The 17,529-nt window shown below is 36.5% G+C and overlaps 1 protein-coding gene across 2 annotated transcripts in view; it reads left to right on the top strand.

The window, feature by feature from the left end:
* The window catches only part of LOC114684395 (cytochrome P450 3A13-like), a 99,226-nt gene that overhangs the window by 44,039 nt on the left and 37,658 nt on the right, over positions 1–17,529 (top strand). For both annotated transcript variants that reach the window (XM_037198477.1, XM_028858959.2), the window contains exons 3-4: positions 4,827–4,879; positions 6,237–6,336. In XM_037198477.1, the coding sequence (XP_037054372.1) occupies positions 4,827–4,879; positions 6,237–6,336 (153 nt within the window). The remainder of the gene's footprint in view (positions 1–4,826; positions 4,880–6,236; positions 6,337–17,529) is intronic.

Here is a 17,529-nt window from a genome sequence, read left to right as displayed (position 1 = left end):
GTAAGCTATTGCAGGCCAGGTAGACTTCTATACTTTCCACGTGTGGCAGAGAGTAATGCCAGAATTGCTAAAATAAATAGAGTGTGAATAACAGGCTCCCATGTCTCCTTGACCACTGAAATTCCTTCTGCTGTGAGACATTTAATCTATCCCCAGGTTGGGAGTGGGTCCTGCCAAGTGGATTGCAAGTGGTGTACTGAACTGCATGCTGCCTTCAAACTCATCATCATCTGCATCCTTAGCTTCTGTCACTTGTAACACTGCAGATGCCTTCATAGCCTGGGAATGTGGTACAAGGTGTTTTGGGAGCCAGTGTGATCCTGTAGGAAAATCCACACATCCTCTCCTCTACATGAGCACAAGGTCAGGATCACACCATTCCCCTATAGCAGGAACTTTTCACAAGATCTCTCCTTCTGGAGCATGTCGAATAAAAAACGTCCGGCTCCAATTAATCCTTGCTGTTCTCTTCTCAAAACATATTAAATTAAAGTACTATTAAGAAGATTTGTAGAAGTAAAAAGGTATATATACTCCCACTTTTCATTTTTTTTCGAGCAAAAATATAGAAGACCCTTGTGTGAATATAAGAGAGGCCAGTTTTACGTATAATACGTAATGTGGCACAAAATTTATTAAAGGCATCAGAATTCTGTGCTGGAGCACCAACTGCTATTTTAAAACACTTTTGGAGGTTCAGCTATGTAGCAGGAATCTTAACAGGTCTTATTAATAAAATCAAACTTGAAGCCCGGTATTGGGGTGAATGCTGAAAGATCAGAGAAACAGAAAAAAACCACAGCAACCTCACCTTGCAAATTCCTCAGCTGATCCTGTTTCCTCAGATAGGAAGCTTCTGAGTCCTCAGTCAAATGGATCTTAGTTGAACTGTGCTGCTCAAAGCCTAAAAGCTTAACCAGCTCTAGTTCCTGGTCCTCACGCCTTATATACCTTTCTGCTTTCTGACATCACTTCCTGAGATTAAAGGCTCACTTCCTAGGATTAAAGGTGTGAGTCACCATTCCTGGCTGTTTCCAGTGTGGCTTTAAACTCACAGAGATCCAGATGGATCCCTGCCTTTAGAATGCTGGGATTAAATATGTGAGTGCCACCATTTTCTGGCCTCTGTATCTAGTGGCTGTTCTGTTCTCTGACCCCAGATAAATTTATTAGGGCACACAATATTTTGGGGAACACAATATCACCACACAGCTATAGAAAATGTTCACTGGCAATGAGTAATCCAGTGCTTACCAGCTTTTCAGGTTAATAGAATAGACATGAGGGGGACCTCAGAATAAAGGTCATAAGAACATGAATGTATTTTAGGCTGACAAAAATTGAAATGCATCCATCTGCCATAAGGTAGCAAGCCTTTGAGATGTACACCATTACAAGGAGAAAGAAGATAAGTTACACAAGAGGACAGTCTGAGACAGTTTATCATACTTGATCTCTAGATAACTGTAATTGGGACTAGGCATAGCACAGTGCTGATGGTGATTTGCATAAGACAATAGCTTGCTTAAACAAAGCAGATTCAGCAGCCTTCTGAATTGAATAATGGGAAGCTAGATCTATAGCTGGAAAATATTGGAGAAATTAAGGAGCCTACTGGTTCTAACTGTTGTTGGGCATGCTGAAACAAGTGAAACATTTCTTCATCCTCAATCTGTTTAATAAGAGCACCAGGAAGTGTTTAAACAACTTACATGAAATATAATCTGTCAAAGTAAGTGTTTAGAGGTTGAGGGAATGCAAAAATAATCTATATTCTGAGAAGACTTACCTGAAACATTCAATATATAAGGAGTTACTTCTTGAAGTATAACATTAGGCACCGAAGAAGTCTCTCATCTAGGAATACATTATCTGTTTCTGGGATTGTGTACCTCCTATAAAGTAGTATTGGAAAATTTAAATTAAAAGATTGGAAGGATAAGAAGTACCAAGCTGTCAGATAAGTTCAAAGAGAGCTACCTGTCAAGAGTCAGTGAACGCCCAAAGTGAATCAAGTTGTGAAGAGGTGAAGGGGTGAACTATCAAATCAGTTTATCACGCAATACATTGATGGGCTTGAGGACACCTGTTTTCTGGATAACCTAAGCAAGGATTTTATAATAAGAAGTCAAGGAACAGGCAGCAGCAGTATGCAGAAAAATCCATTCTATAGATAGCCTAGGTTGCAAGAGTTGGCCAGAAGGATATGATGGAGTAGCTAATAGTATAGAAGATAGAACAAGCTTTGTGTCAATACTTGTCAACTGTTGCATGAGTGATGATTCAGTATAACAATTATAATGTGTTTGACCCTCAGGAATAAGCTTTCTAGAAGAGAGGTCATTATCTCCTCTTAATATGAAAAAATAGAGAGTCAAAACTTTTGTAGTATGTTTCAGGGAAGGTCTCAGCCAATTCATATTTCCTAAGATCTTTTGAAAACCAATAAATGTTAGTATTTACCTGCCAATCAATGCGGGCAAAGGGTACTGTCCTCTGTAATATGATCTAAATAAGAAAAGGGGGGTATAATCTGTGATTTCTCCAAGAAAATTTCCAGCTGAGTCTGTTCAAAGTGATCATGGATGGTGAGAAATAATTGAATAATTAGATTTTCAGGAGGTACTGAAATTCCCTAGGTAATAAATAATCATGAGAGAAGGGTACTTTTTTCTAACTGTCAGTAAGAGTTGAGCAATAAATTGTTGACACAAGTTGGGGCTCTTGGCCATACTATGAAGTAGCATCTTCCATTGTAAATATCTGAAAACTAGAGGAAGGAAGGCTAAAAGGAAATGAGGAGAGTCCTGAGGAGGATGGGCTTTGGTTCAGTTAAACAAGTAGGAGCCAATTCAGCCAATTTTATAACTTCTCCAGCCAAAAGGAAGTTTCTTCTCATCCTCTGAGGTATCATGAAGTGAAAGTAATTAAGAAATTAAGCTACGTCCTGGTACTCAGGGCCTTATATCTCTATTTTTGGCATGTTATTTTTATCTTGTGTCCCCCTGTTTCTTTTGGAATATTTTGGGTACATCTACAAGGGTGTTGAATTACAAATGAATCATATTCAAGCTGTGGATATAAACAAATCATGTATAAAATTTGACAGTGCAAACCCAAAACAGGAAACTCATGTGGGGTTCATATGTGATATTCTGTCTTTAAACTTCCACCTACATGTTGCCATGTCTTTAAATTTACAGTACCTTATACAGTAAACCAAGGGTATATTTTTTAATGAAAATAAAGAATTTATCTAAGTACCATAGTGATACATGTCAAATTAGAAACATGAATTAAAAGAGATTGTTCTTTAGAATCTTTTCCTCCCATGTTACTCTCACCTATTCTTCCACCCTTTGTTTCTTACAGGCCCCTACGTCTGACTCTTTTGTACTCATTCTTGATGATTTTTAGTAATCTCAGTCCCTGCATAGAGCACCACATTATATGAAGCAGAAGGAATGAGGATCCCAGTTGTCAAGGCAATGAGACTATGTATAACAAATAAAGAAGACATGTAGCTATCACCAGAAGGTCTTGCCTAAAATAATGAGTTATATCAGAACAGTATTAAGCAGAAAGCTTCTTACATAGTATATGTAAAAGGGAAATGGCCAAGTCTAGCATACACTTAAATCAAAAAGGCTGGCAAAAAGAACAGGTATCCATACCTCAGTCACAGATGCTTAGGACTGAAGCACAGACCAGGAAAAATTCAAATCTCTAAGAAGCTACAACCTTCACTTTTTTGAGGAACTGACTCTGGCCCTAGATTGGTTCTTGCCAACTCATTTCATGAACAAGAACCCAGAAGTAAATTTCCCTTTGTAATTTCATTAGGATCTCAGAGAATGGATCAGACTGGCTTTAAATATTAGGCTCTATCACCTGCCTGGAGACATAGTTTTGCATAGTTGACATTCATAGTCACTGAATATGGAATTCCTTTGTGTAGAATGCTTGCCTAGAATGGTTCATTGCCTTGAACTCAGCATCATAACAACTGGACATGGGGCACACACTTTTAATTACTACACTCAGAAGGATCTGCATTTCAAGGTCAGTTTAGATACATAGAGAGTTTGAGTTCAAGCTGAGTTTTTAGGATTCTATCCACCAAAAATACAATTGCCACTTATTGATTACATGGATTTTTTCCCAAAGGTTCCAAAGTGAAAGTTCAAATCAAACATTAACTAGTAGGTTTTCTTTATGTGAAGCAGCATATCCTCATCTTTCATGTTGAACAGGGACACTAGAAGACAAAATCATTTGCCTCTACTTCCTTGTTCCTTTTCATTTAATATTATGAAAGGCAGTTATATAAATCTAATATGCTATATACATCAATATTGTCTTCAATTTACTGATGATACTGAATTCTGCAGAAGTCATCAAGTGAGTGAAAGGGGCAGTGAGCAGTGAGAAGAAAATAGATTTTGCACAGTCATGGCAACCACTCTGACTCTTGGTACCCTTAGGCACCCAAGGAATGGGAAAAGACAGAGTGTTTCAGGATTTCAGAGTCAAAACAAAACCAAAGAACTACCAAAGAAAAAGGCAGTTGCTACTTTGAACAAAGAAGAACAATTTTGGAATGCACAATATACAAAAATGAAATCATGTTTATCTATATTCCCCATGTCAAGTGTCTCCTGTATTTTCTTTTTTCTCTCAGAGAACTTGGAAGGATTTCCATTAATTGCTTGGTAGGAAAATTAAATAATGAGCCTGATGTTCTGGGGTTTGAGTCATTTGTTTCCCATTTGGTAGCCAATACAGGTAGATAAATAATGACTTTTCATTTTCTTTTCTTTTCCCAGGGCATATCAAAATATGATATGGAGTGCCATAAAAAGTATGGAGATATATGGGGGTGAGTATTCTGCAGTTGTCCAATATGTACATTTGTTATGATGTGACACCAAACTGCATTAGAGAACCTTTTTAGTACATAGTTAATTGGGTCACATTTGCCTGTTTTAAAGTGTCTGAAAGCCTGTCCCGCCAAGAGTTCCATATAAAAGTTGTGGCCCACAGTCTGAATTAAGATGAGGACATTGCAGGTAATGATTTGTCTGCATCCTTTGATGTTCCAGAGACACCTAGACTCACTTAAATCCAATGTCTTATAAGGGTTCCTGCCTCTATTTATACTTCCTTGAGACTTTTAAAAATTGTGAGATATGTGTTAATTCAGATGCATGTAATATGTGCTCATAAATTCAGGAGAGTGTCCCCATCCATATTGATTTACATTTAGATGAAAGCAAAAGTAATTTTATAAAAAAATATTTCCAGTAAATGTAAACTTTTCAAATATAGGCTAAGGGAAAAATGGGCATATTTACAGTTATTATTTTTGTTTAATTTAATGTGTTTATAAAGTATATTTTTTATTTTTATTACTTCATTTTTTGATTGAGGTCATAATACCATTGCATCCTTTCTCCTTTCTCTTTCCTCCTTCAAATACATCCTCTGGTTTTCATTAATTGTTTGTATATGACTATATGTATACATAAGGGCATTTATATCCATAAGTATGATCTATTCAATCTGCATAGTTTTTTATGTATGTATGCTTTCAGGGATGAACATGTGGAGTTGTGTAACCAGTTTGTGTGCTCTTCCCTGGGGAAGACCATTTTTCTCATTTTTAGTAATCCTTACCTACCTGTATTTCTTTCTATTGGTTTGAGTCATCCTGGGCCTTGCCCTGTTGTTTATTTTTTGAGACCAGGTTTCCATATATCCAACTTTGGTCTGGAAGTCGCTATGAGTCCATATTGGCCTAGAAATCTCTGTCTTCCAAAGCTGCCTCCTGACTACTGGTCTTAGAGTTCTACGATTCCAAACTTTGTTGAATTTCCTTTTACTTTTCAATTCTTGTTACATTTTATACAAGGCATTGACTTTTTAACAAAGTTGTATATGGTTATTTCCTCTCAACACATACAACTCACTTTGAAGAAAAGGTGATGGGTGTGTTATACCATACTGTTGACTTTTAAACTTGTTTCATTAATTATTTTGTGTTATAGTTGAGCTAACGGGGGATACATTATTGATTGTCAGTTGTTAATAATTTGTCCTTAGTGGCAGTAGCATAGCAGTGAATAAACACTTGCTGTCCTTACAGAAGAACAAGGTTCAGTTCACAGAAGCATAAATTATAGAACCAGAGGTAACATCAGGATCAAAATGTAATCATCTCTGTTTTCCCAATACAGGCTATATAATGGGCTTCTCCCTGTGCTAGTTATCACAAAACCAGATATGATCAAGAATGTGCTAGTGAAAGAATTTTATTCTAGCTTCACAAATCGACAAGTAAGTATTCTTTCAAATATGTGAGGATTATACAAACCAAAAATGTTAAATATAGGAATATCTATATGTATATAAATATGCATACATGTATTCAACAACAAATATTTCAACAACAAAGCATGAATATGAAAAAGAGAAGAAAGGTGTATGTGGAAGTATTTGAAAGGGAGAAATGTGCAATTACATTATAATCTCAAAAAAATTAAAATGTGAGTATTCATTTAAAATTTTTTATTATTCTCCCACATAATCTAGCAGTTAGAATTCCTGGTTTTCATTCAGGGGGCCTAGGTTGCACTCCAGGTATAGGAAAACCTGCATGTTTCAGAAAAAAATTAGCCAGGTTGTGTTGCTGCACACTATTAATCACAACATTAAGGAGGCAGAGGCATGTGGTTCCCTGTGAGTTTGAGCCTAACCTGGTCTACAAATCAAGTTCCAAGACAGCTAGAGCTACACAGAGGAACTCTGTCTTAAAAAGCAAAAACAAACAAAAAAAAGTATGATGAGAGGCTGGAGATGTTGCTCAGTAATAGATTAACCTTGCCCAGAGTTCAGTCTCCAGTACCACAAGATGAACAAACATTTTATTATGAAATTCTTCTGGATTCACCATAATTTGCCAACAATATACAAGGAATGCTATGAGTCCTCATGCTGTTTTGTTTAGGTGGGAGCTTCAACCTTTCCCAAGGAGAAATTCTTAGCACTCAGGGATAAACAAAACACTTCTTTCATTGGTTCACAACCATTGCTTAAGAGTCCCAAACTTGCTTTCTAAGTGGGTACTCATGGTGGTTACTTCTCAAAGGGAAAGAGCAGATGTGACCCTGGTCAGCAGAGAATGGACAAGCAGAGTCACAAAGCAGAAGCCAGTAGTTCATTTTAACAGCTCTGCTGACTCAGGGAAGAGACTGGTTGTTACTGTCTCCTTATAATCTTGTCACCCCATAGTCCCTAAGGAAGCTTGGTAATCATAAATAAGGTTAAAGTTGGTGTTTTCCTTTCTCCATCAGTTTTTCTTGGGCAGTTTACTTATTTATTTTATGTTTTAGTGTGTTTAAGCTTCATTAGTAAGTGTCAGTGCTTGCATTCAAACTCAGGTCTGATGACAGACCTAATGTAATTTATCCACATTTATATACCTCCTTGTATAAACAACTTAGAATGGTATTTTAATTTTTTGATTAAAATACAAATATATTATTTGTTTATTCCCACTCATCCTTCCCCTGTTCCCAACTCAATTCCATTTAGATAATATAAAATACTGAATCCCCATGTCATTCAACCATACATAGTGTTATTCATCATTCCCTCTTCCCCTCCTTCTGTGTTTTCCTCCTTCTTCCTTCTCCAGTTAAGAGTCCCTCCCATTCATCCCATTTCTCCTTCATATTACCTGTGTCCTGCTATTTCTCTTTCAGGGTAGCCCTTGCCTTATCTCCATTTTAGTTTCCTCCTTTCTACGAATACTCTGTTGTATACACACATCTGGAAATTGAGGCATATGATCCAAATGTATCAAATAACATGGGGTATTTTCTTTTGTGGGTGTAGGTTATCTCACTCAATGTAATGTTTTCTAGTTCCACTCATTTACTGCATGGTTTCAATTTTCTTTTGACTAAATAATATTCTATTGTGTGCTTATATATACTGCATTTTCATTAAATATTCACTGTCTATTAGTTGAAGGATATTTAGGTTGTTTCCATTCCCTAATAATTGTGAACAGACCATCAATGAACATGTCTGCAAAACATCCGTGGAGTAGGATGTTGTCTGAAAAAATGACAAGAAGTTATATAGCTGAGTTATGTGGTAAATATATTTCTAGTTTTTGAAGAATTAGCCACAATGATTTTCAGATTGCACTAGTTTGCAATCACACTACCAGTGAATTATGATTCCATTTTCTTATGTCCTTGCTAGCATTTTGTTGTTTTTGGATTTCTTGATTTTTACCATTCTGAGATGAGTAGGATGAAATACCAATGTTGTTCTAATTTTTATTTATCTAATTTGTATGGGTAATGAACAATCAGTTTATATTTCTTCGACATTTTTATTTCTTCTTTTGAGAATTTTGTTCAACTCCATTACCCAGTCCCCCCTTTGAGACAGAATCTCTCTACATAGCCCTGGTTGTCCTAAAACTCACTATGTAGACCACACTGTTCTTAAAATCAGAGAGATCCATCTTCCTCTGCCGCTGGAGTGCTGCTATTAAATGTGTGAGACACTATGCCCCTCATTCTTAAAAATGAGTTGCTTGTTTTTATGAGTCTTTTTTTTTTGGTACCTTATAGATTTAGACAAACCTTTATCAGATGTGTAGCTGGGAGAGATTCTCACTTTGTAGTGTTCACCTTCACTCAATTGACTGCTTCCTCTTCTGTACAAACTTTTAATTTTATGAGGCAATATTTGCCAATTTTTACCCTAATTTCCAGACAAAAGAGTCCAATATTTGTAGTCCTTTACTACATCTGTATTTTTTAGGGTGCTGCTTCAGTATTTTTCTGGAAGATATAGCATTTCAGATTTTACACTGAGGTCTTTGATCCATTTGTAGTTAGGTTTTTTTTGTAAAGTGATAGATATGGGTATAGTTCATTGTTGTATGTGGGGATCTCTTTCTTTTGTAGCATATTTTTTAAAGATTCTGTCTTTTCTCCAGTGTGTATTTTTGAATCTTTTTCAGATATCAGGTGCCTGTAATCATGTGGACTCATGTTTGATTATTTTGTTTTCTTCCACTGATATTTATATCTGTTTTTGCACCAGCAAGATACTATGTTTATTAGTACTGCTGTAGAACATATTTTGAAATCTGGAGTAATAATTATTCTTGCACTGTTCTTATTATTAAGGATTGCAGTGGCTATCCAGAATCTTGTCTGATTCCATATTGATTTTAGGATTTTTTTCCTGTTCTGTGAAGAATGTTGTGTTGATTTTATTGATGTTGCCTTGAATTTGTAAATTGCTTTTGGTAGAATCATCATTTTCACAATGCCAGTTCTACCAGTCCAGAATCAAAGGATGTGTTTCCATCTTGTAGTGTCTCAATCTCTTTCTTCTGAGATTTAACGCTTTCACTGTAGAGTTCTTTCCCCTATTTTATTAGGTTCATTTCAAGGTCTATTACATACTATGAAGGTATTGTGAGTGGAAATGTGTCCATGATATACTTCTCAACCTGCTGGTGTACATAAAGGCTACTGATTTTTGTAAGCTGACTTTGTATCCTGTGTCTATATTGAAATTGTTTATCATTTCAACATTTTTTTCCGGTGGAATTTATATATATATATATATAATTTCTGGTGGAATATATATAATTGCATATATATTCTGCATAAGGATTGTTTGATTTTTTTCTATTTCTATAATTTTCTTTTCTTGCTGTTTTGCTCTAGCTAGAACTTTGAGGATTTTATTGAAAAAGAGTGGGGAGAATAGGAAACCCTATTTGAACCCTCACTCTTGATTTTAATTTAATTTACTGGTATTGCTTGGTTTTACTCCATTGAGGATAATGTTGGCTATGGGTTCATAATATAGAACATTAATGATTTTGATGTTTATTATATATTTTATTTGATGTATGTTTTTTCATTCCTACTCTCTCTAGAACTTTTGTAATGAAGGCATGCTGATTTGTTCTCAAACACTGTCTCAAAAGTATCTCTGTCAGTCTTGGAACTCAATATTTAGTCCAGGCTGATGTTCACCTCATAGATATCTACCTGACTCTTTATCCTGTGTGCTGAGCATAAAGCACACAGCAACATTGTGTTGAATTTTTTATCATTTATTTATTTATTTATTTATAGAAGATTAATTTTTAATTTTAAAATTATGTGTGTGTATGTGCATCAGTATGTGGGTAGGTGCACATGAGGAATGATAGTAATTTTTATATTTATGTCTTTGTTATTTCATATATGTGTGTATTACAAATTTTATTATGACATTATTGCAATAAATAGAATACATGCTAACATGGGTATATAATACATATATGTATTTTGCTTATATTCACCTCCTATTACCTAGTCTTGTCTCTCACACTCTTATTGTTCCTCTCCCTCTCTTAAATTATTTTTCCTTCTACTCTAATGTCTTTCAAATATTTAGTGGTTCAGGGAATTTTGTAAGTACTGATTACAATAGAACATACATTGAAAAGTTATTTGCAGGAACATAGAGAAACTATCACTCTCTACACTGCGGAAATAAGGGAGAGACGGAACCACATGAACCCTTCCATTCTCAATCATGGAATGCTGATGGATCTTTTCCTGTGAATGGTCTTGGGTCATTAATCACAATTTCTGGGATTTTAAGTTCACATGCCCAGATGTGAACTTTTTATCATTTCTACCTTTCCTGTATGTCCTACATTGTTTAAAAAACATTATTTACATTTATTTAAATGTGTGTGTGTGTGTGTGTGTGTGTGTATGTATGAGTTAAAGTGTCCATGAAGACCAGAAGGGAGTGCTGGATCCCTGGGTTCTGGAATCACAGGCAATTTCCCCACCCGACAGATGTTCTGGAAACTGAACTCAGGTCCTTGTCAAGATAAGTATATGTTCTTAACTAGGAGCCACTTCTCCATTCCAGTCCTTATATTTCTTCTGCTACTCTCCCTTTTTTAATCTCTCTTGAGCCTTTGAGAGAGTGATTTAGATGTCATATTTAGGAGTGAGCATTTTGAAGTCACTTTTTTACATTGTCTAATTATAAAATTCTATATTAGTGTTTACCCATGGTAAAATGAAACTTCATTTTTAAAAATATTTTTATTAAGAGATTTTCTATTCATTTTACATACCAACCACAGATATCCCTGTCGTTCCTCCTCTGCCCCCCCCCAGGCTTCTTCCCCCAATCTACACCGCATTCTCACCTCCTCCAAGACAAGGTCTCCCATGGGGAGTCAGCAGAGCTGGGTACATTCAGATGAGGCAGGCCCAAGCCCCTCGCTCCTGCACAAAGGGTGCACAAAATGTCCCACCATAGATACTAGGTTCCAAAAAGCCATTTCATGCACTAGGGACAGGTGCTGATCCTACTGCCTGGGAAGCCCCTACACATTCCATGCCAAAACACTGTCTCACCTATCTAGAGGGCCCAGTCAGTACCATGGGAACTCCTCAGCTATTGGTCCACAGTTCATGAGTTTCCACTAGGTTGGCTAGTTGTCTCTGCCCTCTTTCCAGTCATGGTATCAATATCCCTTGCTCACAGCATCCCTCCTCTCCCCCATCAACTGGACTCCTGGAGCTCCACCTGGGACCTGGCCGTTGATCTCTGTATCTGTCTCCATCAGTCACTGGATGAGGGCTGCATGATGACAGTCAGGGTATCAGTGATCCAAATACCAGAGTATGCCAGCTCAGGCACCCTTTCGACCACTGCCAGCAGTCTATGGTGGAGTTATCCATGTGGATTCCTACGAACCCCACCTCCTCAGCACTCTGTTTCTTCCTATTCCCATTGTGTCTTCATTTGTGATAATATCTCATTCCTTGCTTGCCCACTCTGTTCCCATTCCAGTTTGAAACTACACCTCCCTAACCACTCATCCCCATCTCTTGCCCTCCATTACCCCCCATCACCCCCAGTTTGCTCAAGTAGATCTCATCGATTTACCCATCTCTGGGCAATCCTTCCTAGGGTCCTCCTTACTAGCTAGCCTTTCTGGAGCTGTGGTGGCAGTCTGGTTATATTTGCTTTATATCTAATATCCACTTATGAGTGATTGCATACTATATTTGTCCTTCTGAGCCTGGGTTACCTCACTCAGGATGTTATTTCCTTGTTCCATCCATTTGCCTGCAAACAACATGATGTAAATGATTTTCTCTGCTGAGTAGTACTCCATTGTGTATATGTACCACATTTTCTTTATCCATTCTTCAGTTGAGAGGCTTCTAGGTTTACAGGTTCTAGCTATTATAAATAATGCTGCTATGAACATAGTTGAGAATTTGTTTTGTGGTATGATTGAGTATTCCTTGGGTATATGCCCAAGAGTGGTATAGCTGGTCCTTGAGGAAGATTAATTCCCAATTTTCTGAGAAAGCACCATACTGATTTCCAAAGTGGCTGTACCAGTTTGCATTCCCACCAACAGTGTAGGAGTGTTCCACTTGCTCCACATCCACCCCAACATAAGCTGTCTTCAGTGTTTTTGATCTTAGCCATTCTGACAGGTGTAAGATGGTATCTCAGAGTCCTTTTGATTTGCATTTCACTGATAACTAAGAATGCTGAACAATTCTTTAAATGTCTTTTGACCTTTTGAGATTCTTCTGTTGAAAATTCTCTGTTTAGCTCTATAGCCCATTTTTTAATTGGACGGTTAGGTATTTTTATGTCTAGTTTCTTGAATTCTTTTCTTTTGGAGATCATCCCTCTGTCAGATGTGAGTTGGTGAAGATTTTTTCCCATTCTATAGATTGTTGTTTTGTCTTATTGACTGGGTCCTTTGCCATACAAAAGCTTCTCTGTTTAAAGAGTTCCCATTAATTGTTGCTCTCAGTGTTTGTGCTACTACAGTTATATTTAGGAAGTGATATCCAGTGCCAATGCATTCAAGACTACTTCCTACTTTCTCTTCTATCAGGTTCAGAGTAACTGGATTTATGTTGAGGGCTTTGATCCACTTGGATTGAATTTTCATGCATGGTGACAGATGTGGATCTATTTGCAATCTTCTGCATGTTGACACCCAATTATGCCAGCACCATTTGTTGAAGATGCTTTCTTTTTTCCATTGTACAATTTGGCTGCTTTGTCAAAAGTTAGGTGTTCATACATGTGTGGATTAATGTCAGTGTTTTCAATTTGCTTCCATTGGTCCACATGTCAGTTTTTATGCCAGTAACAAGCTGTTTTTTTTTTTTACTACTGTAGCTCTATAGTAGAGCTTAAAGTCAGGGATTGTGTTGCCTCCAGAGGTTGCTTTATTGTACAGGACTCTTTCAGCTATCCTGGGTTTTTTGTTTTTTCATATGAAGTTGAGTATTGTTCTTTCCAGGTCAGTGAAGAATTGTGTTGGTATTTTGATGGGGATTGCATTGAATCTGTAGACTGCTTTTGGTAAGATTGTCATTTTTACTATGTTAATCCTACATATCCATGAGCAGGGGAGATTTTTCAATTTTCTGTTATCTTCATCAATTTCATTCTTCAGAGATTTAAAGTTCTTATGATACATGTCCTTTGCTTGCTTAGTGAGAGTTACCGTAAGGTCTTTTATATCATTTGTGGCTATTGTAAAAGGTGATGTTTCTCTGATTTCTTTCTCAGGCCTTTTATCATTGTATAGAGGAGGGCTACTGATTTTTTGAGTTAATCTTGTATCCTGCCACATTACTGAAGGAGTTTATCAGCTGTAGGAGTTTCCTGGTAGAATTTTTGGGGTCACTTATGTACACTATCATATCATCTGCAAATGGTGAAATTTTGACTTCTTCATTTCCAACTTCTATCACTTTGATCTTTTTTTGCTTTGTTTTTGAGATGTGGTTTCTCTGTGTAGCTTTGTGCCTTTCCTAGAACTCACTTGGTAGCCCAGGCTTGCTTCGAACTCACAGAGATCTGCCTGGCCCTGCCTCCTGAGTGTTGGGATTATTGATCTCTGTTTTATGTCTTGTTGCTCACTTGGAACCACAAGTACTATATTGAAAAAATATGGGGAGAGTAGACAGCCTTTTTTCCTGATTTTAGTGGAATCACTTTGAGTTTCTCTCCATTTAATTTGATGTTGGCTGTTGGCCTGCTATAAATTCCCTTTATTATGATTAGGAATGTTCCTTCTATTCCTGATCTCTACAGGACCTTTAACATGAAGGGGTGTTAAATTTTGTCAAAGGCTTTTTCAGCATCTAATGAGATGATCATGTGTTTTTTCTTTCAGTTTGTTTATAAGGTTTATTACATTGACAGATTTTTCATATGTTGAACCATCCTTAAATCTCTGGGATGAAGCCTAACTTGATCATGGTGGATAATTTTTTATGTGTTCTTGGATTCGGTTTGCCAATATTTTATTGAATATTTTTGCATCAATGTTCATGAGAAAGATTGATCTGTAAGTCTCTTTCTTTGTTTCATCTTTGTGTGTTTTGGGTATCAGGGAAACTTTAGCCTCATTAAAGGAGTTTGGTAATGTTCCTTCTGTTTCTATTGTGTGGAACAATTTGAAGAGTATTGGAATTAGCTCTTCTTTGAAATTCTGGTAGAATTCTGTGCTGAAACCATCTGGTCCTGAACTTTTTTTTTTTTTTTTTTTTTTTTTTTGCTTAAGAGACCTTTAATGATTGTTTCTATTTCCTAAATGCTTATTGGCCTGTATAAATAGTTTATCTGCTCTATATTTAATTTGGTATGTGGTACCTAACCGGAAAAGTGTCCATTTCTTTCAGATTTTCCAATTTTGTGGAATACAGGTTTTTGAAGTATGACCTGATTCTCTGGATTTTCTCTTTGTCTATTGTTATGTCTCCCTCTTCATTTCTGATTTTGTTAATTTGGAGGCTCTCTCTCTCTCTGCCTTTTGATTAATTTGGATAAGATATTGTCAATCTTGTTGAGTTTTTCAAAGAACCAACTCTTTGTTTTATTGATTCTTTGTATTGTTCTCTTTGATTCTATTTCATTGATTTCAGCCCTCAATTTGATTATTTATTGACATTGATTCCTCCTGGGTGATTTTGCTTCTTCTTGTTCTAGAGCTTTCAGGTGTGCTGTTAAGTCACAACTGTGAGATTTATCCAACTTCTTTATGGGGGCATTTAGTGCTATGAATTTTCCTCTTAGCACTGCTTTCATAGTGTTCTATAACTTTGGGCATGTTGTACTTTCATTTTCATTGAATTCTAGGAAATCCTTAATTTCTCTCTTTCTTTCTTCCTCGACTCATTTGTGACTCATTTGGTAATTGTTCAGTTTACGTGAGATTGTAGGCTTTCTGTAAATTTTGTTGTTGTTTGAAATTTAACTTTAAGCCATGGTGGTCTGATAAAATACATGAGGTTGTTCCAATTTTTTGTATCTGTTGAGACTTGCTTTGTGACCAAGCATGTGGTCAATTTTAGAGAAGGTTCCATGGGGTGCTAAGAAGAAGGTATATTCTTTTGTGTTAGGGTGGAATGTTCTGTAGATATCTTTTAAGTCCATTTGAATCATAAATTCTGTTATGTCCCTTATTACTCTGTTAAGTTTCAGTCTTGCAGAGCTATCCAATGTTGAGTGTAGGGTGTTGAAATCTCCCACTACTAGTGTGTGGGGTTTGATGTGTGATTTAAGCTTTAGTAATATTTCTTTTACAAATGTGGATGCTCTTGTATTTGTCACATAAATGTTCAGGATTGAGACTTCATCTTGGTGGATTTTGTCTGTAATAAGTATGTAAAATCCTTCCCAATTTCTTTTGATTGATTTTAGTTAGAAGTTTATTTTATTAGATAGTAGGATAGCTATACCAGCTTCCTTTTTAAGTCAATTTGATTGGAAAGTCTTTTCCAAGCCTTTTACACTGAGGTAGTATCTGTCTTTAAAGTTGAGGTGTGTTTCTTGTATGCAGCAGAAGGATGGATTCTCTTTTCTTATCCATTCTGTCAGCCTATGTGTTTTTATAGGTGACTTGAGACCATTAATATTAATGGATATTAATGACTAGTGATTGTTTATTCCTCTTATGTTTTGTTAGTAGTGTTGTGTTGGTATTTGTTGGTGTGGGATTATCTATTGCCTGTATATAAAATGGGTGTATCTAACTTCCTTGGGTTGGAATTTTCCTTCTAGTGCTTTCTGCAGGGCTGGATTTGTGGATAGGTATTATTTAAATCTGGATTTATCATGGAATATTTTGTTTACTCCATCTATGGTGATTGAGATTTTTGCTGTATATAATAGTCTGGGTTGACATCCATGGTCTCTAGGTGTCTGCATAAAGTCTGGCGAGGACCTTCTGGCTTTCAGAGTCTCCATTGAGAATTCAAGTGTTATTCTGATGGGTCTACCTTTATATGTTACTTGGACTTTTTCCTTTGCAGCTCTTAATATTTTTTCTTTATTCTGTATGTTTAGTGGTTTGATTATTAGGAGGCAAGGGGTCTTCCTTTTTGGATCCAATCTATTATGTGTTCTGTAAGCTTCATGTCTCTTCATAGGCATTTCCTTCTTTATGTTTTCTTCTATGATTTTCTTAAGTGTATTTTCTGTACCTTTGAGTTGGCATTCTTGTTCTCCTTCTTCTATCCCTATTATTTTTTTTTGTCTTTTCATAGTATTCCAAATTTCCTGGATGTTTTGTGTTATGACTTTTTTGGTTTCAGTGTTTTCTTTGACTGATGAATCTCTTTTCTCTATTGTATCTTCAGCGCCAGAGATTCTCTCTTCCATCTCTTGCATTCTGTTGGTTATGCTTGCGTCTGTAGTTCCTGTTTGTTTATTCAGATTTCCTATTTCTAGCCTTTCCTCAGTTTGTGTCTTCTTAATTGCCTCTATTTCATTTTTCAAATCTTGGACTTTTTCATTCACTGGTTTAAATGCTTTTTTTTTTGGCTTTCTTTAAGAGATTTATTGATTCCTTCCAATTTTTTTGTTTGTCTTTTGTTTGAATTCTTTAAGGGTAGTTTTCATTTCCTCTTTAAAGGCTTCTATCATCTTCCTCAAGTCATTTTTAAGGTCTATTTCTTCTTCTTCTTCTTCTTCTTCTTCTTCTTCTTCTTCTTCTTCTTCTTCTTCTTCTTCTTCTTCTTCTTCTTCTTCTTCTTCTTCTTCTTTTTCTGCTGCTGCTGCTGCTGCTGTTTTGGGATGTTTAGTTCTTGCTGGTGTGGCACCACTAGGCTCTGATTGTGTCATATTGGTCTTTATGTTGTTGACTATATTTTTTTGCACTGGTATCTACCCATCTCTTCGTACACTCCATGCAAGTGCTGTCTATGTCTGAGGGAGCCTCTTTGGTACCATTGACACTTTTGGTCTAATGGGAGCTCTTGGTCTAATCCAGGCTCCTGATGCAATTGGCACTGAGGGGTCCTGTGTCTGAAGGCACAGATCATAGTCCAATGGGCCTCAGTGGGCTCTGCCTCAGGGAGCAGCTATTCCCTCTTGGTGCTGGGTAGGATCTGTTTTCTGTTTCCAATCAATGCAGGGTAGGCTTAT

This window comes from Peromyscus leucopus, chromosome 23, assembly GCF_004664715.2.
Source record: "Peromyscus leucopus breed LL Stock chromosome 23, UCI_PerLeu_2.1, whole genome shotgun sequence".
NCBI lineage: Eukaryota > Metazoa > Chordata > Mammalia > Rodentia > Cricetidae > Peromyscus > Peromyscus leucopus.
This window is presented reverse-complemented; position numbering and strand designations above follow the sequence as displayed.